Source organism: Mus caroli, unplaced genomic scaffold, assembly GCF_978045245.1.
Source record: "Mus caroli unplaced genomic scaffold, Mus_caroli_1 scaffold_16, whole genome shotgun sequence".
In the NCBI taxonomy this organism is placed as follows: domain Eukaryota; kingdom Metazoa; phylum Chordata; class Mammalia; order Rodentia; family Muridae; genus Mus; species Mus caroli.
In genome coordinates this window covers 25,248,783-25,270,571 of record NW_028227271.1, presented here as the reverse complement: position 1 = coordinate 25,270,571, position 21,789 = coordinate 25,248,783, and the positions used below count along the sequence as shown (strand labels likewise).

The 21,789-nt window shown below is 51.6% G+C and overlaps 2 protein-coding genes and 1 long non-coding RNA gene across 7 annotated transcripts; 2 read left to right on the top strand and 1 right to left on the bottom strand.

Annotated features, from left to right (window-relative positions):
* Positions 1-11: 11 nt before the first annotated feature.
* On the bottom strand, positions 12-7,762 carry LOC110310369 (uncharacterized). Of its 2 annotated transcripts, none has more exons than XR_002379835.3 (4): positions 6,849-7,762; positions 6,492-6,751; positions 1,475-1,581; positions 12-401 (listed from the first exon to the last, which is right to left on the bottom strand). It is a non-coding gene; the product is annotated as an uncharacterized LOC110310369 (long non-coding RNA). The 2 variants fall into 2 exon arrangements; XR_002379834.3 differs by having other exon boundaries at positions 12-397.
* On the top strand, positions 6,435-9,927 carry Lgals1 (galectin 1). The gene is made up of 4 exons (XM_021183260.3): positions 6,435-6,607; positions 7,777-7,856; positions 9,364-9,535; positions 9,729-9,927. The coding sequence occupies exons 1-4, from the start codon at positions 6,599-6,601 to the stop codon at positions 9,873-9,875; spliced, it is 408 nt and encodes a 135-aa protein (XP_021038919.1). The 5' UTR covers positions 6,435-6,598; the 3' UTR covers positions 9,876-9,927.
* Positions 9,928-14,780: 4,853 nt separating this feature from the next.
* Nol12 (nucleolar protein 12) lies at positions 14,781-20,962 on the top strand. Of its 4 annotated transcripts, none has more exons than XM_085831592.1 (6): positions 14,781-14,914; positions 16,454-16,559; positions 17,179-17,227; positions 17,707-17,849; positions 20,166-20,266; positions 20,576-20,962. In XM_085831592.1, exons 1-6 carry the CDS (start codon positions 14,829-14,831, stop codon positions 20,805-20,807), a joined length of 717 nt encoding a protein of 238 aa, XP_085687718.1. In that variant the 5' UTR covers positions 14,781-14,828; the 3' UTR covers positions 20,808-20,962. The 4 variants fall into 4 exon arrangements, with proteins under 4 accessions (XP_085687718.1, XP_021039335.1, XP_085687719.1 ...); XM_021183676.2 differs by having other exon boundaries at positions 20,559-20,962; XM_021183677.3 differs by lacking the exon at positions 14,781-14,914 and adding an exon at positions 14,979-15,387 and having other exon boundaries at positions 20,559-20,962.
* The last annotated feature ends 827 nt before the right edge of the window (positions 20,963-21,789 follow it).

Here is a 21,789-nt window from a genome sequence, read left to right as displayed (position 1 = left end):
GAAATGTGATGTGACTCAGACCAGAACTGACAGCTTATATTTCCTTTGAACTGTAGATAGACATTTGCCCAGAATGCTGCAGCCCTCTGGAGAGCGTAGGATGGAGGACTCGCATGAGCTTCCTAACCTCAGGCCGTCTCGCCATCTCCCTCAAGTTTTAGATAACGTGCCATTATGCACTCCTTAAAAATCTCTCAGGCTGCAATTTCTGAAAAAGGGTGATTCATCCCCGACTCCCTCCCTCTCCCGCACCTCTATCGAGGCAATTTATCAGAATAGGCGCAATCCATTTACTTCTCTGCCGCGTAGGATACATTTCACACACATCACAGGACACAGCATTCCACAGGGCGGTGACCTACAGCAGTCTTCATCCTTCAATGTGAAGTGCAGGGCCCTGTCTCAACAAAGCCACGAGAGAGGCCCAGTTAAGAGCACAGCCTACTCTTGCCCTCAGATTGGCAGCTCAAAACCACCTGTAGCAGCCGGGCATGGTGGCGCATGCCTTTAATCCCAGCACTCGGGAGGCAGAGGCAGGTGGATTTCTCTGAGTTCCAGTACAGCCAGAACTACACAAAGAAACTGTCTCAAAAACAAACAAAAACCAGTCATCTATGAAGTCCCAAGCAGAGAGTGATGTAAAACCCAGGGAAGTCCAGCATGGGCATCTTTATAATCGTGTTTACTGGAAATTCAGAGGAAGAAAAGCCCAGGGCTGGAGAGGTGGTTCAGTGGTTAAGAGCACTGACTGCTCTTCCAGAGGTCCTGAGTTCAAATCCCAGCAACCACAGGGTGGCTCACAGCCATCTGTAATGGGATCCAATGCCCCCTTCCGGTGTGTCTGAAGAGAGCAACGATGTACTTACTCATATACATAAAATAAATAAATCTGAAAGAAAGAAAAGGAAGGAAAAGCCCAATCTTCAAAGTCATTCAAAAGTAACAGAAGGCTTGAGGCTAGTCCAGTTAATATTTCCTTTGAGCTTCAACACAGTAGACATTCATTTCAGCATTGCATTAATTTTGCTTTTTAAAAAAGAAACGACCAAAGTTTATAAGCATTTGCTTGCATGTATATATTTGCATGATGTGCATGCCTGATGCCCGTGGAAGTGAGAAAACGGTACTGGACCTCCCTGGAACTGGAGTTACAGGAGGTTGTGAGCCACCCTGAGTGGGTGCTGGGGAGGAGACAGGCCTTGAGCATGTCTATGCTGATGTTTTAACTAAAGGAAAGCCAGCCCTGAAAGTGGGCGGTGGCATCCCACAGGCTGGGGACCCAGGCTGGAACAGTGAAGAAAGAATATGGGCTGGGGCTGGCATTCATCTTCATCTCTGCTTGCTTGCTGGTGCCAAGCACAGTGTGACCACCTCTCCCACATTTCTGCCACCATGTCTTCCTCACCGCAACGGACTGTTTCCCTTAGAACTGTGAGCCGAAATACTCCCTTCCTTCCTTCCTTTGGTTACTTACCAAGTAGTCACAGCAACTGGAATCAGTAGAGAAAATTGCTGTCGGAAGAGAGGCCGCTGTTGTGAGGAGCCTGTGCGTGAAGTTCAATAGGCCTTCTGAGCTGGTTTCTAGGAGTAACAATGGAAGAGCCCAGAGCTGCTGGCTAGAGAGGCTCAGATACTATAAGCAGAGCACCATGGGCCATTCCGGTGAGAGTTTGGGAGGCCAAGATGCAGAGAAGGGTGAGCAGTGAGTACCGTGCTTATGAGGTTTTCAGAGGACTCTGTGGACTCCATCAGGACCTTGTGTCATACTCTAGCCAAGGACCTAGCTGCATTCTGCCAGATATCCAGAAAAGCTGATTGAGGCTGAATTCAAAAGCAACGGACTGAGCTGTTTAGAATTTTCAAGACAGCACAACAGCCAAGTGGGGGAGGTCAAAGCTGCCCTTCTACCCTTCCTAAAAGGCTCTCCTCAGCCCCAGCTCCCTAAGAGAGCACAGCCAAGTACCCTCCCTCTCTGGTTTCCACATCCTTAAAGTGCATCAGAAGATATGGGGGAGCAGGCCAGCCATGGCATCTCTGGGGTCCCTCCCTGCTCTGACTTCAAGGACTCTGTGTTGGAGGCAGCTTGGTGGGTGCTGTGCATGGCACCCATGAGCTCCGTGGCTCCCTCCCAGGGCTGGCTGCAAGCTGTACAGACTGTCAGGGAGGGGTAGGAGTTGGAGGGCCAGGAAGGACCTTGCTGGCTGGGACCTGTATGGAAAAGCTAAGGCCAGATCCAAGGGCTGGGCTTCTGAACAGAATTCCAGAGGACTCCGATGGCTACTGTGGGAGCCTGAGGGCGAATCCTCAGGGGCCCCACCTTTGGCCTTAGGAAACAAGGAAGGAAAGAGGCATACCTCAATACCTGTAATCCTCAATTCACCCTGAAATGATCGACATACTGCTACCTTCTAGAATGTGGACATTATTCAGAATAACCAACGCCCAGGGCTACACCCTGCCCCCCAAATCCATGCTCGTCTCTGTTCCCCATCCTGCCTCTGTTTGGGATCTGACCACAGTGGCTATTCACCAGCTGGGCAGAGACTGATATGCTCAAATGAGATAGGCTTTGAAAGCAAGGCGCCGGGCACTGGGCCTGATAGATAAGTGGGTGCCACCACCAGGAGGCCCTGAGCACTTTGTGGGTGTGGGGTAAGGAAAGGACCTTATTTCTGACAACCCTGCCTTAAAAACCATAGTGCCTGTTACACGGGCTATTGGCATCTGGCAAATCCATACCACAGCTCGGGTGGGAGAGGACCAGAAGAGGGTCTGCCAGACACCAGGGAAGGTAACCTTGGAAGAGGCGACAAGGAGACTGTAAAACCTGAGCTCAGCTAGGTATGGTGAACTCATACCTGTTATCCCAGGCAGGACTGCTTCGAACTCCAGACCAGCCTGGGCTACAGAGCAGGACTGTCTCAAGGCAAAGGACACCTATGAAGAGCCACACCCCTGAGTCCCACCTTACGTGATCCTCAGGAAGGAAAGCAGGACTTCACACATACAGTTGCAAATGGAGAAAATGAATAAACAAGTAAACAGGGTTGGAAGCATAAACCAGAATCTCCAGGCCATGGTCAGGAGACTGGTCCTTATACCATGCTCTTCCATGGCCAGCCTGCTCAGACAGCGCCTTCAGAGAAGTACACACACACACACACTTCCTGGTGTAGGTCTTCTATTCCAGTCATGACCTGGCAGGAACAGCTCCTGGAGCCCTGAGCTCCCAGCCCGTGGATTTGCCTGGCAATTGACTGCCTCATCTCTGGTCCTCTACCTGGAACTCTGCCTGATGTTTTTGCCCTGTACCTGATGTGGGAGAGGGGCGCACACAGTTGGAATAGTAGAGGAACTAACCGGCCAGGGCCCCAACAGTCCCGCCCTGTAACTGAAGTCTGGGGAGGCCTCAGAGGAAAGATTGAAGCTGCTGCTGCGGTTGGGTTCTCTGGTGGTGACTTGAGGGCGGGGCTGGAGATGATGGGGCAGGCCAACCTCACTCCAGATGTGATAGCATCTCCCCTGTGCCCTGCGGGTTTCCCTCTCCTCACATCCTGGGTGGGCTTTCCACATCTGGAGGGAGGAGCTAGAGATGAGCCTGGGAGGGAGAGGCTGGGTAGGGCAAGAGGATTGCTGGCCTGGCCTCCAGATGCAACTCACGACTCTTCTGAGATGGCAGCTTCGCTTCGGAAGGGGAACGGCTACATGGACCCCCTGTTGCCCCACACCTGATTCCCAGCGTGAGCCCAATACCCCTCTAACTAAGCAGAGATTTTAGGGTAGGAGAGGGGGCTCTGGCAGCCAACCAATGGAGCTGGGCCTCTGCCCAGCCAACCAATGGAGCTGGGCCTCTGCCCAGTCAACCAATGGAGCTGGGCCTCTACACCAATTAAAGAGATAACCAGTTGGCAGAATGCTCACTTAGTGTGAGTGAAGGTCTGGTTCAATCCCCAACAAGTCAGTTGTCACAGGCCTGAAATCCCAGAACTTGAGAGGCAGGAGCAGGAGGGTCAGAGGTTTAAGGTCATCCTTAGCCCAGCAAGCTTGAGGCCGGGCTGTACTGCGTAAGACTCCTGCCTAAAAAGAGGCTAAGGGGACAACAGGTAACAAACACAGAAGGATTTATTCAATGTGGCCACACTGGGAAAGGGAACAGATCAAGAGTCTCAGTAACCCCAAGTCTGTTTTGGGGTACTGATGTGTGTTGGCTTTTGGAGAGGCTGTTGTGGCTGTTTTAGCTGCTAATTTTTGTTTGGTTATTTGGTTGGTTTGGTTTGGTTTGGTTTGGTTTGGTTTGGCTTGGTTTTTTTTCCTGGAACTCACTTTGTAGACCAAGCTGGCCTCAAACTCAGAAATCCGCCTGCCTCTGCCTCCTGAGTGCTTGGTTTGGTTTTTAAGACAGGGTTTCTCTCTGTAGTCCTGACTATCCTGGAACTTCAATCTGTAAGCCAGGCTGCCTCTGTCTACATCCTGAATGCTGGGGTCAGAGGTGTGTACCACCACTGCCTGGCTAGCTGCTAATTTGTTTTTGTTTTTGTTTTTGTTTTGTTTTTGTTTTCCAAGACAGGGTTTCTCTGTGTAGCCCTGGCTGTCCTGGAACTCACTCTGTAGACTAGGCTGGCCTCGAACTCAGAAATCCACTTGCCTCTGCCTCCCAAGTGCTGGGATTAAAGGCGTGCGCCACCACTGCCCGTTTTGTTTTGTTTTGTTTTGTTTTGTTTTGTTTGGGGTTTTTTGTTTTTTGTTTTTCTTAGTTTTTTTTTTTTTTTTTTTTTTTAGCCAGGGTCTCATGTAGCAGATGAGAATTCCTAATCCTCCTGTCTCAGCTTCCCAAGTGCTGATGTTACAGGCATGAGCCACCATGTAGTTTAAGCTTAAATACTGGAAGAATCGGCACAGATAGCAAGAGGTATGCATACCTGGGCCAACTGACTGGCTCTGTACGATGGCTTAAAGAAGTCATATTGCTTAAGGGGATGTGTAAGTTCTAGGGAGAGGGTCACTCCTTCTCCCGGGTGTGCAGTTGCCTCGGGAACACTCCGGTGGGGGAGGGGTTGTCCTGCAAGGCTTGGCTCGGCATTTTTGAGACAGTGACTAGTCTTTGTGCCTTTGGCTTAGAAGGTCAGGTCAGGAAGGCGGAGGGAGAGCCTGGCCAAAGGAAAGGAGACAGAGATACAAAGACAAAGGCGGAGAGGGCAGACTCACCCTTTCAGTAACCTTCCAGGGCACGGGAGGAATCCAGGCTTTTTGGCAAGAGCAGCTTTGAAGTGCCTGTATTATCACACCCTCCGCTCTGCTCAGTGAACCTCCCTAAGTCTCTCATGTCATCCCATGACCCTCTGTAGCTCCCCAAGACCCTCAGGTAAAAGACACTGAAACCCTTTACCTGGCCCAGGAGACCCTTCATGATCCTTACCGCCCAGCTTTCTCCTACACGGTAAGCAGCTCGTTCCCCAGGCACGGGCTTCTCATCTCCAAGCCTTTGCCCAGTTGGAATGCTGGGTCCTTTCAAACCCTTGCTTCATATGTCAGTCTCTACCCCACCATGGTGAGTGTCTGCCCTGCCCAGTGCCAGTGCGGTGTTATTTCTTAATTCAGCGCACAGTCACATTCTATCCAAACCGTGAATTCTGTTAGCAGGGCCTGGGAGGGGCTCATCTTTGTGCCCTCTGAGGCCAGCACGGAGCTAGACACACAGTAGGGGCTCAGGAAAATAACTGCTAAATGAATGGGAAGGGATGGCCAAGTCTCTTCTCTAAAAGTGGAAATGAGACCAAGGGGGCAGATCTGGCACACCCTGGGCTGCCCCGAGGCCTGCCTCTCAGGCCCCAGGGATGTCACAGCCAAGGCACTCAGAACTCTCTGCAGGCCCTGCAGTGGGGTGAAGTCCAAGGTATGAGCCAAGGACACCAGCCTCAGGCCTGGCGCCCAGCCCAGGCTTTCTTTAGCCCTAGGAGCTGCACTGAGCCGTAGCCACAGTCCTCTGCTTCCGGGGAAAGCCCTGGTGGGGCCTGAACTTTGTGGTCCTCCTCAGTCCTCCCGCAGAAGCCCACAGTGGGAGTCACAGCGAGAGCCACACCCTGGCCTGCCAGGAGGCAGCCTCTTCAGAGAGCCTTGCTCTAATTCTCTGCAGGCGTCTATACACACATCCCCCTCCCCCACCAGCTGCTCTGGGACCTAGGGGCTTTCTCCCTGCTGGCCCCAGGCCCTATCCCGCCAACTCTTGGGTTTAACTCATCCTTAAACTATTTTCCACTGGCTCCCCCAATCTCTGCCACAGCACAAATCTTTTTTTTAGTGGGAAGAGGGATGGAGAAGAATAAGAGGCGGCGCCAGGACCCTGAGGGAGGGGCTACTGGGGGGGGTCTCCTCTCTGACTGGTCACCTCTGCTCCAAAATTGACTTTATAATCCATAGACTCCACTTCTGGTGGCCCCCATCCTTGTCCTGACATGCAATTGGCTGAACTCCCGGGGAGGGGCGGGACTCACCGGGTCTGATCCAGTTAAAAAGGTTGGAGCGGGCCTGGGGCCCGTCTCTCGGGTGGAGTCTTCTGGCTGCTGGTGGAGCAGGTCTCAGGAATCTCTTCGCTTCAATCATGGCCTGCGTGAGTGCGGGACCCTCTGTTCCAAGGTCTAGGGGATTGAGCAGAAGCAGATGGGCACAGGAAGAGTAGACAATTGGGGACTTGCTTCTGGTTCCAGCTGTGCTGCCTTGGACAGGTGTTTTCTCTGGTCCTCAGTGGCTACATCTGTAAAATGGGGGGTGGCTGTCACTGTTCCCCCCTGAAACCTTAAGCGTCTCTGGCTTAAGAATGTTCTGGACTTCTCGTAGTTCTGGCCGCATACCTGCCTTGCAAGGTCCAGTATTCTGCTGCTTTGCCGTTTTCTGAGAAGTGGGAGTGGGAAGGGTGTGGCCACCCGGGGAAAGGGGAGGCAGGGGACATTTTGGCCAAGGCCATTCCCTGTTCACTCTGCCTCTCCACTCTAGAGTCTCCTGACCCCTCCCCCGCTGCAGCTGTCCCCAGTCACAGGGCCAGGGCTCAGTTGGTCACCCTCTGCTCCTGAAAACTAAAAAAAAAAAAAAAAAAAAAAAAACTCCGGGGCCTGAGATAGGCTCCAGGCTGGTCAGTGGAGGCTGGTCAGGGCTGGGCGGAGGAAACTGCATGCATTTGCACAGACAGGCAAGCCCTCAGGTATAGGGTTCAAATGTCAAAGAAACCCCTTGCCCAAATGAACACCTGTCCACTCACCCAAGTAGGTGCCCAGCAGTGCCGAGATATGTGCTGGGCTCTCTAGCGTGCTAAGTCCACATTGCCACTCTCTGGCTGCCCAGTCCCACAACGCCATACCGCCCCTCAGCCTCTAAGCAGAGAGCCTTGAAGCCAATTGGGGAGGCAAAGGCTGTTTTCTCTATCTCAGAGAAGCAAGGCCTTAGGCTAGTGGTCGCCTAAACCTTCCATCAGCAAAATGAGGATTTAGGAAGTCACACTCCATCTCCCCTCCACTCTAAGTCCAGATCTCCAAGCTGATGTCTTTTAGGGCTTGTTCTGTAGGACAGTCACAAGTTTGACATCCTGCTGGGAATGAAGTCGTTCCCCATCAACTTACACCCTATCCTGACCATCCCATCCCACCTCGGGCTTCCCCTAGGGCTGGTCAGGGTACTCCAGGGTGGGAATGACCCCATCCCTAACACCCCAGCCCAATGCAGGTAGCTCAAGCCGTGTCCTCCTAACTCCAACCTAAACACAGCTCGGTGCTCTTGTCTACACAGGGTCTGGTCGCCAGCAACCTGAATCTCAAACCTGGGGAATGTCTCAAAGTTCGGGGAGAGGTGGCCTCGGACGCCAAGAGGTGAGATTGGAGAAAGGAATAGAGCGGGCAGGGGCTGAGGTTCGCAGATTTAGGTTGCGATGGGCGTGGCCGGCCGGAACCGCTCCTTCTCCAGCCCGCAGCGGGTTAACCGGCAGCTGTAGATGCTGCGTTTTCTGGGTGAGTCACTTCCTCGCTGGGTCTAGTCGACATCGCCGTGGTCTCCCCCTCCCTCCCGCCTCCTTTCTCCGGGCTGAAGTTTCTTAAACTAAAGCAGCTGCTGCTTCAACGACTCCGGCTTGCCCCCTCCCCTTCCGCGGGGGTCGGGGGTGGCGCGAGGGAGCGGGGAGAGGCGTTGAGGGCGTGGTCACCCACGTGCCTGCGCCTGAGGGTGCCCTGCAGGGGCTCAATCTTTTTTCCAGAGCTTCCTCCTCATTCATACCGCCCCACCGCCTTTTTTTTTTTTTTTTTTTTTTTTTCACCCAGCAGCCATGTGAGTTTGGACCAGTCACCCAAGCTCACGAGGCCTCGACTTTTTTTTTTTTTTTTCTTTTCTTTTCTTTTCTTCTCCGAAGACAGGGTCTCCTTCTATAGCCCTGGCTAGCATGGAATCTGTGTTGACCAGGCTGGCCTCCATGAAGACCCACATGCCTCCGTCTCCCCAGAGCTGGCATTGAAAGTGTGTACTTTCAGATTCCACACCCCTAAGAGCCTGGGTTTCCTAATAAAGCCAGAGGGAAAGTGGTGGAGGGGAGAGAGCCAGAGGTCAGTTCCATCAAGGAGGCAGCTCCTGCTGTCTGTTGTCTGTTGTTAGTAAGTTCCTGAGCCCTTTCGCCTCTTCCATGGTGAACACCACTACCAGGCTCCGTGCAACAAACTCCGTTTTTTTTTTTTTTTAAAAGATTTATTTATTACTATAAATAAGTACACTGTAGCTGTCTTCAGACACACCAGAAGAGGGCGTCAGATCTCACTACGGGTGGTTGTGAGCCACCATGTGGTTGCTGGGATTTGAACTCAGGACCTTTGAAAGAGCAGTCAGTGTTCTTACCCTCTGAGCCATCTCGCCAGCCCCAAACTCCGTATTCTTATTTACTCTTCTTCTCCACAGTGAGGGAAAATCTATGGTGTGCCCTGCGCTGTACTCGGCACCAGGGACTCAGAAACACAAGACAGATAGGACACCATCTGGAGAATCGCCCCTCTTGACCAAAGGGGTTGACCACTATCAATGTCTGGGAGAGAGCTCCCCTAGTGCGCACACACCACCACCACCACCACCACCACCACCACCACCACCGTACAGTCAAGAAAGAAACTGGCTCAGAGAGAATCTGCAGGGTCTAGCTCAGTTCACATGGTGAGGCCAGAAGTAGAATCGAAGTTCCTGGCCTTCCTGTTGCCTGAGTTTCAACATGGCATGTCAATCCTGTTGCCTGAGTTTCAACATGGCATGTCCATAGCCATCAGCTGCTGATGTTGCATTTTCTCAGTGAGCTGGGGTCTAGAGCCATCCAACATGGCTGAAAGCCCACCTGTCACCCCCTAGCTTTGTGCTGAACCTGGGAAAAGACAGCAACAACCTGTGCCTGCACTTCAATCCTCGCTTCAATGCCCATGGAGATGCCAACACCATTGTGTGTAACAGCAAGGAAGATGGGACCTGGGGAACCGAACACCGGGAACCTGCCTTCCCCTTCCAGCCCGGGAGCATCACAGAGGTGGGTGGCGCTGGGCAGGGTCCTGGGTGGGCTGGGCAATATGGTCAGAGACAGAGGCTGACCATTCCCGGCTGTGTGATTACCCTTGAATGGCATCCCTCTCTGAACATAATGGACCTCACCTATACAGAAGCTGTCCCCGGGGCTCTGAGCTGGTCCAGGGCCCAGCTCACTGCCCTTCTCCATCCACCAGGTGTGCATCACCTTTGACCAGGCTGACCTGACCATCAAGCTGCCAGACGGACATGAGTTCAAGTTCCCTAATCGCCTCAACATGGAGGCCATCAACTACATGGCGGCGGATGGAGACTTCAAGATTAAGTGCGTGGCCTTTGAGTGAAGCCAGCCAGCCTGTAGCCCTCAATAAAGGCAGCTGCCTCTGCTCCCCATAATCCAGCCCTTCATGGGAGAGTGTTTGTGTGTGTCTATGTGAGGGGCCCCGCCCAACCTGGTCCATCTTCACTTCCATTCATGCCTCCATGTGTTCTTGGTCTCAGTGACCTCTCTTCTTGTGCTTTCCAGGCCAAAGAGAGCCCAGCACATAGAGGGCTTAAGTGACCACAGAGGGTGGACCAGTGTCCCACTGTGACAGGGACAAAACAGTGGGAGGTGGATGGATGAACAACAGCAGGACCTCATTTGTCTTAATAAAAGCCAGAAACTACTGGGCATGATGACACATACTTGAAATTAAGGAGGCTAGACCAGGCACATCGGCATGTGTTCCAGAACAGTCTGGATAGCCTGGGCTACATAGTGGAGACAGCCTGGGCTAGCTTTATAGTCCTATACCACTAACTTCTTAGGAGACTGAAGCAAAAGGACCACTTAGGACTAGCTCGGCAATATAGTATGACCTCCTATAGGCAAGGACTAAAAGCTGTTGTGTAGCCTTGTGCTTGTTAGCTGATCTCTCTGAGCCTTAGTTTATCGTTTTATGCATGAGGGGTAATACTCAGTTCTCATGAGGGTTGTTGTGGAGTTAAATGAGATTTTGGTGGAGGACTCCAAGTTCTGCTCTGGGTACGTCATGACCAGTGCCATTTGGGTAGCTTCTGGTCGTCCTTAACACTACTAACTTCTTATGCCTGCAAATGCAAATGCGTAGGGAGGAAACAGTCTCTAAGGGACAAAATGACCCCTCAGCAGCTGAGCCCAGAGGAAGCAGGCTTACCCTTCTGGAATCAGTGGGCAGCTAGAGGACGAGGCTAGAAGGCGCTAACTCTGTGGCACTCGACAGGTCCCCTCCCTAACAATGGGAATCTGGCATGAGGTCACAGCCCTGTAATGTGGTTGGGGGTTCTGAGTGGGCCCCTTCAGAGACATAAGATGAGGAGTGGGGTGGAAAGGCTGATGGGAGAGCCCAGACGCAGGTCTTCCAGAGGGCAGGTGGCTCACTGGGCTGGCAGAGATAGATGTGCCTGCCTACCACTGCGGGCTTACTCCTGGCTTCCAGGAGGAGGTGTCTTCCGGATCTCAGCTCAGGATCTGCTGCCTTGGGATGCTATTCTCAGCTGAAGCCTGTCCCACCCAGTGCAAGCAACTCATGGGCCACCATTGTTCATCTGCACCAGTGTCCCCACTTCCCATAAAACAGCTGCAGGAACTGAGCCAAGGTTCTGGAAGGCTTCAGCTATAAACCTCACTAGGCTCTCCCTCCAACTCTCAAATCTGGGGCATAATATCCTGAGGCTGGGAGGTGGGTGCCTGTGAGATCTCATTTTCTAGGATAAACTGGCACCCTCCTGGTAAGGTCTCTTGCACCCCCAGCCCCCAGCCTCAGTTTTCCCATCCATAGCAGGGTGAAGACTTTTCATGCTGGTGGGTCCAGGAAGCAGGGTTACCCGTAGGAAAAGGCCAAAGAGAATGGAATACACAAGCCTTGGGCTCCCACAGAAACACCCCCCATCAGTGCACTTTTCTGAGGCTCCCAAGGGTGGCTATGGAGGAGACGCCCTCTGCTGGCCTCAAAGAAAATGTCCCTCAGACTGTCTTCCTGTGTTACCCTACGAGCTAAGCACTTGATCTTGAACAAGAAAGGGATGACCTCACAGAGAGGTTGTAAGGCTCACCACAGGGTGGGGCTGGGAGATGGCTCAGTGGTTAGAGCACTGACTGCCCTTCCAGAGGACCAGAGTTCAATTCCCAGCACCCACATGGCAGCTTACAGCCATCTCCAACTGTCTCTAACTCCAGTTTCAGATGATGAAACGCTTTCTTCCAACCTGAGGCAAAACACCTATATACATAAAATAAATTACAAATAATAATAGTTAAAAAAAAAAAAGCTGGGCAGTGGTGGCACGCGCCTTTAATCCCAGCACTTTGGAGGCAGAGGCAGATGGATTTCTGAGTTCGAGGCTAGCCTGGTCTACAGAGTGAGTTCCAGGACAGCCAGAGCTATACAGAGAAACCCTGTCTCGAAAAACAAAACAACAACAACAAAAAAAAACCCCAAACAAACAAAAAAAGAATTGTACTGGTTGCCAGCTTGATCGTGCACTCTTTTAATCCCTCACTCAGCAGGCAGGGCTCTGTGAGTTCAAGGCCAGTCTGGTCTACATAGTGAGTTCCAGGACACCCAGGGATATGTAGGGAGACTCTGTTGCAAAACAAAAACAAAAACAAAAACGGGAAACTGGAGAGATGGCTCAGCGGTTTAGAGCACTGACTGCTCTTCCAGAGGTCCTGAGTTCAATTCCCACATGGTGGCTCACAACCATCTGTAATGGGATCCAATGCTCTCTTCTGGTGTGTGTGAAGACAGCTGCAATGTACTCATATACATTAAATAAATAAATAAATAAATCTTAAAAGAAAAGGAAAAGAAAAAAATGGGTCGTGGGGTGGGGGTGGGGGATGCACAGGCCACAGCGTTGGCTAAGAAGGCATCCAGTGACCCACAAAGAGGAAGGAGTCTGGGAAGGGGCTGAAGACCAAAGGCGGGCTCTGACTTACTAAGTCAGACCACAGAACTTCTGTTTAGTCCACAGAGAGGAGGGGATAGCATAGCAGGCGACAGCCCAGTAGCAGAAGGGAAGGCAGCTCTCAGCTCTCTAGGCTTCTTCAGGGGGCACAGTGTGGCCAGGACAGTGCCTCTACCCAGAAGGGAGATGACAAAGGATGTAGGAGGGCTTGGTTCTAGGGGAACAGAAGTGACCACTCGGAGACGCATGTGTCTAGTAACCCTTTTCTTTAGATAGGGTCTCTAGCCCAGGCTGGACTCCAATTTTCTGTGTATCAGGATGATTTCAAACTCCTGGCCCTCCTGTCGTCTCTACTTGTTAGGATAACAGGCTGTGTCACCATGCCCAGTTTGGAGACCCACACTTTAAAGATAACTTCTTCTCAGTATCCAGCATAGAATCTCCGAGTGGGAGACCCGTGTGGGAGGAATCAGACATTCATGGGGTGCAACACCTATGTGGAAGTGAGGCTCATTATCACAGCCTGCTTCCCACCTCTCTGAGCAGACAAATTAGCTTCTGAGGGAATGGCCAGGAAGCTGGGAAGGGAGACCAAACACCAAAGCTCAGACAATCTAGCTCACATTTGATCACTGGCACAATCCCTATCCCCCCTCCCGTTTGGTTTTGGTTTTTTGAGACAGGATTTCTCTGTGTAGCCCTGGCTGTCGTGGAACTTACTCTGTAGTCCAGCCTGGCCTCGAACTCAGAGATTTCCCTGCCTCTGCCTCGAGAGTGCTGGGGTTAAAGGTGTGCACCATTATGCGTGGCAAGCACAAGACAGCTTGCCTCTCTGTGTGCCGGTACCCATTAGGCATCCAATATGTGTAACTTCCTGGCTCTCCGAGCTCATATCTGGAAGAGGATGGGATCCTAAGAGTCTGTTTTATGTCTGATAACCCCGTGCATCATCATTGGCTCCAGGACCCCTCCCTCTCCTCCACATTGTTGGAGACATCCTGATCTGCAACCTCCTGGGCTTCCTGCTTCAGAGACCTCATCCTTAGGACTATTGTGATAACTGACTCAGAGCCAAAGGCATCGGTCCTGCTGCAGCACCCAGCACAGGACTGAGTGACCAAATGCACATAGCCTCAAGAATGGGGGAAGTCGGTCATACAACAAGGTCACTAAAGTCCCTGCCCAATGTTATTTTACCCAGGGCTTTGCATTCGAACTTTTGTGGTTAGTAGGAGGTGTGTCTTTAAACTTCCTTTCCATGATTGGGGAAACTGAGGCAAAAAGCTGGATATGGCCTGTGCACCAACTGAATCTGGGAGAATATTGTGTTATGCACTTCTGACCCGACACACACAGTCACGGCTCTCAGTTTGCTGCACGCAGGAGCAATATTCAGGGTCACCAGAGAATGTTCTAGAAATGGGCATTCTGGGGCCCTGCCAAGTGTGCTGAACCCTGGATTTGGATTTCAGCAAGCCTTCAAGTGCATGCCAGAGTTCCAGGGCCACCTCTTTACAGCCTTACAAAGTCACTACAGTGATCTCTATTTTATAAATAGGAAAGTGAGACACAAAGAAAAAGGCAATTTGGGGGCTGGAGAGATGACTCAATGGTTAACAGTGCCTACTTGTCTTATAGAGGACCAGGGTTTGGTTCTCAGTACCCACATGACTCACACACCATCTGTAACTCTAGTTGCAGGGGATTTCATACCGTCTTCTGGCCTTGTAGGTCCTCGTACAGTAGACATAAACTCACTTAGGCATAGTATTTTTTTAATCTTACTTATTTATTTATAGACAGGGTCTCTTTATTGTCTAGCTCTGCTCTGGTTGTCCTGGAACTCACTATGTAGCCTAGGCTGACTTTGATCCACCTGCCTCTGCCTCTCAAGTACTGGAATAAAGATGTATGCCACCTCCCCTAGCCCATAATTTATGATTTAATCTTTTTTTAAAAAATGGGGGGCAATTGCTTTTGAGTCACATACTTTGTAAAGGAATACCAGTGTTTGAATCTAGGCAGTTTCTCTTGCTCAAGGCAATCATGAAAGAGTTGACATCTGAATTCAATTAAGTTCAGTAATTCTTAGCGATTTATAAATAACTCCAGATTGAGCGCTTGTTCGAGGCAGGACAGATGATGGAATCCGGGAGCCTAGTTCTCACTGAAGCAATTCTGGGAGGATTGTTCCGAAGACCTGAACCAAAGCTGAGACAGGATGGGAGGCTCCTTTAAAAGGTGGAGCCAAATCAGCGGAACTGTGGAACAAGGCCACGAAGCGCGCCCTACCGGAAATCTGAAACTGCTACACCCGGAAGTGTTTTAAAGTTAGAAGCGGCCACGCTGCCGGAAGCCTCACAGCAATGGGCCGCAACAAGAAGAAGAAGAAAAGAGATGGAGACGACCGGCGGCCCCGACTCGTTCTCAACTTTGATGAAGAGAAACGGCGGTGAGTGGCAGGGTGGAAAGAGACTCCCATCGGGCTGCCGGGGGAAGCGCGCCAGACACAGGGCGCGCACGCCCACGCGGAGGGCTCTTCCGGCCCCGCCCCTAGATGTGGCTGGAGTTCGCCTTCCTTTTTCCCCCACCTCGCGGGATGGAGTCGTCCGCTCCTCCCTCGGTGTTTACGGCTCTCAGCGCTGCGCCTTGGACCACCGGAGTGCAGCGTCGTCCATTGTCACGGCCCGTAGCTGGCTCCCAGTCGTTGTTGACGAAGGACGAGCCGATGGGATGAGAGAGGTTTATGTCCATTGATTCACGCACCAGACTGCGTGCCAGCCAAGCCTGAGACCAGAGGCTGAACTGCGTTTTAGTGTCACCGTAGATAGCACCGTAGATGGCCCAGGTGACAAGTGGAAGACCAGCTGTAGAGAAGGCTAAGGTGGAAATAGCTACCCCTTGGAGGGAAGAGACCCAAACCAGGTATTAAAAAAATAGTAACTTCTAAAAGCATCCCTGACAAAGGCTTGCTAGTCTGGTGCCTCTCAACCTGTGGGTCGCGACCCCCTTAAGCCCATCGGAAAAGAGATATTTACATTACGATCCATAACAGTAGCAAAATTACAGTTAAAAACCCTGGTGCAGTGTACCAACGGAAACCGTAATTGCAAAGCCTGGTAGTGCAGATTTATAATCCTAGCCATCTGGAGTGCTGAGACAGGAGGATTGCAAAGTCAAACCCTGTGCGGGAAAGTTCAAGAACGGTATGGGCATTTGGACAATTTGTCCCTGTCTCCAAGTCAATATAAACGAATTAATCTATTAGACCATTTGCCTAGCTCGAATAAGGTACTAAGCTTAATTAACTTCCAGTACAGCAAACTCAGGAACAGCAGAGATCAGACAGGAAGAAGGAAGCACCAGGAAGGTGGGGGCACTCCTAGGTCCTGCCACACAGGACCCGGGTGGGTTCAGGAGTCAGGTGGCCTTGAGGACTGGGTGTTGGTTGGTTCAGTGAAAGAGTTTTGAGGTCTGGGTGAAGGCATTATTAGAAAGCCTTACTAGAAGTGACTCCTATGAAACAAAGTTTGCCAGTGTGGGAACAGTGACCACCTGCTCTGTGTATCGACCAGACCACCTGGCCTTTTGTGTACTTAGCAAGGGGCAGGAAGGCCAGGTGAACTAGGTGACCTTTGGTTAGTGATGGAGAGTGTACTGAGACTATAGCTTACAGCATAGGTGTGTGGTAGGTTATACCACCCAAGATTATTATGTAAGTACACTCTGATGGTCCAGCAAGGACTCACAACTCATTTCTCATAAGGTACCTTTGTCATTGAATGACTCGTGACTGCATTGTCTGTGACCTTGGATAAGTATCCTAGTCTCTTCCTCAGAGTCCCTATCTATAAATTAAGGTTGGCTGTGAGAGGGTAAAATGGGTTGGTGGGTAGGAGAGAGTCAGGCCGCTTATGGAGCTCTGTAGAGCCCTGCTTTCCTCCTGGCTTCTCCTGACTCCCCTGGCTTCTCCCCTGCTTCCTTCTTGCAGGGAGTACCTGACAGGCTTCCACAAGCGGAAGGTAGAGCGCAAGAAGGCAGCCATTGAAGAGATAAAGCAGCGGCTTAAGCAAGAGCAGAAGAAGCTTCGGGAAGAGGTGTGGTTGAGGGTGGGGTAGAGTTTCACCTCCCAGGGGAGGGCCAGCCTTGGCTAGGTCTGCTGGAGGCAGCTATGGGACCGCAGTGTGAGTGTGACGGGAGCAGCATATACGAGTAGAGACGCTGGGGATCCGTGTGTGAGGGATGAGTCTCCTCTAGAATTTGCTCCGTGAACCATGCTCTCATACGATGGGAGTACACAGGGCTGTCGCATGTGTGGACCGAAAGGCCATTCTCACTGTGTTTATTTCTGTTTTAGTGGCTTTTTCTGTGACTGTGATAAAATACTCTTGAAAAAAGGCAGCAAAAGGGCGAAAAGGTTTACTCTGACCCTGAGTTCAAGCACCCAGTTCATCCTGGCAGGAGAGTCAGGGTGGCAGGAGCTTGAAGCAACTGGTCCCTCACACCCACAGTCAGAAAGCAGAGTAATGAATGCACGCTGTCCCTTGGCTGCCTTTCTTCACTGAATGGCACCACCCATAGTGAGCAGGTCTTCCCATCTCAGTGAACAAAATCACGATAATAGCACATAGTATGCTCAGAGGCCCATCTCCCAGGCCATCTTAGATTTGGTCAGGTTAACAGTTAACACCTTCACCTCTTCCCTTTGGGCTTCAGCGCCACCAGGAGTACCTGAAGATGCTGGCAGAAAGAGAGGAAGCACTGGGTAAGTCTCTATCTAGGCCTCACGTGGAGAGCATCCAGTGAGCCTGGGCTTCTGTGTCCCCTAAGTGGGAATAAGTGAGGGTGGGAGGGTGAGTTCCTTAGCTGTGGAGATCTTGGTGGTGGTGTGGGGGCAAGGGTGGTTTAAGTACAAGCGGATCAGAGAGCAGGACATCCAATCCATACGGTAAACTGAGACTGAGCAGAGAGCCAAGGATGGGACACCTTGTGTCTCCACGAAGTTCCTCCAAAGCAGGGACAAGCAGGAGCACAAAGGGATGAGAGGTTCATCTCCTGTGGTTACCCATGGGCGGGGCTCTGGGCCACTCTGTAGATGCTGGAAGAAAGGGAGAGGCGGGGAGATACAAGGAGAGCAGGACTGGCTCTGGAGAAGCTCGCTGTGTGCCAGTCCCCGACCCTCCAGGGCCAGGAAAGAGGCTGGACTGAGCCAGGCCTGACGACTGCTTTGTGCCCACCTTGCAGAGGAGGCAGATGAGCTGGAGCGGCTAGTGACAGCGAAGACAGAGTCGGTGCAGTATGACCACCCCAATCACACAGTCACTGTGACCACCATCAGTGACCTGGACCTCTCAGGGGCCCGGCTGCTAGGTCTGCCCCTGCCTGAGGTAGGTCCCAGGACAGACCTGGGGAAGCAAGGTTTGGGGGTAGGTGGGTTTGTGAGGGCTGCTCAGTGCTGGTTCATCTCAGGGTCTCATATAGGAAGTGTGCTCCAGGCAGCTCTTATACCTGGCTCAGCTCATCTGTCAGTTGAGGGTTGCCATGGTAGCCTTGACTGGGCATGGAGGTGGGTAACCATGAGGATGCAGGGATGAGGCCCTTGGCACTGAGCCCAGTGCTGAGCACTGAGTAAGCTCAGCAGGCTTAGAGGGACTGTAACTCTTGTGTGACAAGCAGTACCCAGTGGCATGCGTGTGCAGGGGCAGTGGGTTTGTAGCATGGATTGTACACTCTCAATAACAAAACATCTGTGCCACTTAAAGCTGTACCTGTGGCTTGTGCAGGAATTTCTATGTCAGGGTCCCTTCAGGTCTACAAATGCTCAATTCTTTTGAATATGATGGTATTATATTTACATAGAACTTACGAATGTCTTCCCTTATCCTTTAAATCATCTCTCAGTTACTTAGAAAACTGCATGCTAAGCTAGGCAGTGGTGGTACCCACCTTTAATCCCAGCACTCAGGAGGCAGAAGCAGGCGGGTCTCTGAATTCAAGGCCAGCCTGGTCTACAGAGTGAGTTCCAGGACAGCCAAGGCTACACAGAGAAACCCTGTTTGAAAAAACAAAAACAGGGGCTGGAGAGATGGCTCAGTGGGTAAGAGCACCCGACTGCTCTTCCGAAGGTCCAGAGTTCAAATCCCAGCAACCACATGGTGGCTCACAACCATCTGTAACGAGATCTGGCGCCCTCTTCTGGAGTGTCTGAAGACAGCTACAGTGTACTTACATATAATTAATAAATAAATCTTTAAAAAAACAAAAACAAAAACAAACAAACAAAAAAGAAAGAAAAAGCAAGCAAGCTGAATGCCAGGCCAGCAAGATAGCTTAGGGGTAAAGCACTCTGGAACACCATGTGTTGGAGGGTTATTTTCTGACCTCCTGCACCCACAGTTTGGTATGCATGTCACACACACACACAAATATAAAACAAAATCTGAATATCCTGTGTTCCTTAAATTGTTACACTGCAGTATTCAAACAATAGCATAAGTCTGGAGCCTGGAGAGACGGCTCAGAGGATAAGAATGCTTTCTGCTCTTCAGAAGATCCAGGGTCAGTTGCTGTGTAGTCTCACAAACACCTATAACTCCAGTTCTGAGCATCTGACGCCTCTTCTGGCCTCTGCAAGCACCAAACATGCATGTTGTACACAGGCATGCAAGCCATATAAAACAGTTTTTAATAAGACAAGATGTCTGTTCTCAGCATAGCCACTGTATTTCCTTCCAGATGTTACATTTCTCTTCATCCAGCTGCCCAGGCAGTTAACAGTATAAAGGACATTTTTGGGCTGAGGTTGCAACCTGCCTAGCATATGAGACCCCAGGTCCAATCTCCATCACCACAAAACCAACAAAGCAAAATCCCTCACATTTCCAAGGGCCAGGCCGGGAAGCACACGAGGGAGGTGAAGGCAGGGGTTCATTAGTTCAAGACCAACCTGGGCTACATACTGAGCCCCTGTCTTGAAAAAAGTTCCTGCCCTGAGTTGTGTGTGTACATCTGAAGAGGCACGCCTGACTGACGGTTTGCCCTTCTCTGCTTTATGCGTGTCTTCCTGTAGGGCCTGGCAGTGTGTGTGTCTTGCTGCCATTTTGCTGATGTTGCTATTGGCGAATTTTGGAAACAGGCTGTCCTTTGTCATTCTGGTTCTCACACAGTGTCCTAGGTTCTTTTTCTGCCAGTATGACAAATACTATAACCAAAAACAACTTATGGAGGAAAAGGTTTAATTCCTCTTACACTTCCAGGTCACAGTTCATCATAGAAGGGAGTCAGGGCAGAAGCTCAGCCCAGGAACCTGAGGCCAGGAACCTGAGGCAGAAACCATAGAGAAGTCCTGCTTGTTCACTCTCACTTGTGCACTCGCCTATGCTCAGCTATCTTTGTTATCCAGCCCAGGCCCACCTTCCCGAGGAAGGGTGACACTCAGCACGGGCTAGGCCTTGCCCATAGACCAACTTGATCTAGGCAGTTTCTCAGTTGAGACTTCTCTCAGATGATCTGGGAAGCGTCAAATTGACAATTAAGGCTAAGCAACCCAGATACAGACAGTGCGCTTCTGCCCAGAGCCTTCTCTGAGCCCTACTCAGGCCTTTAAGATAACTGGTCGGACGGACTTCTTTCTGTGTGAAAACCAGAACTGCTCAGGGTGCCTGTCCATGCCCGGTAATGGTCCCTGTCCTTTGTTTCTCTAGCAAGGGGACCAGGATGGGTCCCAGGAAGAGGAGATGTCATCCCTGGAAAAGCCAACAAAAGCCTTGCCCAGGAAGTCCAAAGATCCCCTGCTCTCTCAGCGGTGAGTTTTGGCTTGTAGTTCTTGGGTCCACGCCTCCCTGGCACTAGTGGCTGGGCATGTGGAACCACCCTAGCCTGAGGGGAGAGGGCAGGAGGGGATGCTGCCAGGCTTGTGGGGCCAGCCAGGCCGAGTGTGACATGTGTTTGGAGCTTGTTGCAGCTTCCAATCCACAAGTCAAATGATTACACTCGTCCATGACTAAAGATCACTACCCAGCCTCCCACCCCACCATTGCCTGAGTCCCGAGGGGAAGCCATGCTCCTGGCCTCACCAGCCTCCACTCTCCCCACAGCATCTCCTCCCTCACAGCTACACTGCACGCACACAGTCGGAAGAAGGTCAAGAGGAAACACCCTCGGCGGGCACAGGACTCCACCAAGAAACCTCCAAGTGCCACACGTACCAGCAAGACCCAGCGCCGCCGTCGGATGACTGGAAAAGCCAGGCACAACGGGGAGTGAGCCCTCAAGCCTGGGGGTCCCAGCTTGAGTCCTTGGCTGTCCCTGTAACCCAGCTACACCGAGGGTTACCTGCAGCCTAAGCCTGAAAATCAGGACTTTGCCAGCCAGGGTCATCCTTGCTTTGAGCCCAGAAGGAACGGACTTCTGAGAGCCCGGGTTCCCGGAGCCTGCAGAACCGTGCTGGGCTCGTTCCCAAGTGTACATCCACCTGGGACTGAAGAGAAGTGTGAAACTCCTCCTGTCTGTGCTGGTGCTTTGTCCTGGCTTGGATTCCATGCACCAAAGGCTGACCTCTGGGGTGGTGGGAATGGGCAGGGGTCCATCTACCTCCAGGTTTCCTGAAGATATTACAAGGTCATATCATATCTGGGCCCCCTCATCCTAGCTGAAGACCAGAATGTAGAATCCAGAGCTGTGGCCAGCTTTGGTGGTATATGGTAAAACCACACCAAAGAGGCTGAGACAGGAGACTCAATTCAAGGTCATCCGTCTTCAGCTTCATAGGGAGTTTCAGGCTGGTGGGCTATCAGGAGGTAGCTGAAGACTTGAGTGCCAGCATCAGAAGGCCACACTCAGGGACGGAAAGCTTATCTCGGGGCCTTTCCTGGGAGCTGGCTTAGCCTGACCTCAGCCCTTCTCCCCATTCCCTGCCCTCTGCTCCAAGAGCAGTGACTACCTGGTGCCTGTCTGAGATGGGCCTGCCTCTCCTGGAGGTTCTAGTGCTCAACCCAGTGAAGGGGACCTGGGCCTCACTGTCTAGACCACTGATCAGGACAGTAAGCCAGGAAATAGAGGGATTTGGTCCCCATGTGAGGCTCAAGCAGTGCTGTTCTACTGGGTGTTCCCTGTATGAATCTCCAGGGCTACCCTGAGGCTGGAGTGGGTATTACAGGATGCTCTGCACCACACTGGGCTCACATACCTCACCACTCACAGCATGTCCCTGTCCCTTCGGTGGAGATGTCTGCCTCTGGAAACATGAAGTCATTTCCAGTGTACACAAGAGGACACAGGAGACCCTCCATACACACATACATAGGAGACCCCCCTCTGCACATTCAC

Bases quoted from the DNA above. Each gene is read 5' to 3' on its own strand.
- Nol12 (XM_085831592.1), top strand. From the start codon at position 14,829: ATGGGCCGCAACAAGAAGAAGAAGAAAAGAGATGGAGACGACCGGCGG. The intron at 16,560-17,178 runs GTGTGGTTGAGG...TTTGGGCTTCAG, and splicing joins AGAAGAAGCTTCGGGAAGAG to CGCCACCAGGAGTACCTGAA. The intron at 17,228-17,706 runs GTAAGTCTCTAT...CCCACCTTGCAG, and splicing joins AGAAAGAGAGGAAGCACTGG to AGGAGGCAGATGAGCTGGAG.
- Lgals1 (XM_021183260.3), top strand. The intron at 7,857-9,363 runs GTGAGATTGGAG...GTCACCCCCTAG, and splicing joins GTGGCCTCGGACGCCAAGAG to CTTTGTGCTGAACCTGGGAA. The intron at 9,536-9,728 runs GTGGGTGGCGCT...TCCATCCACCAG, and splicing joins AGCCCGGGAGCATCACAGAG to GTGTGCATCACCTTTGACCA.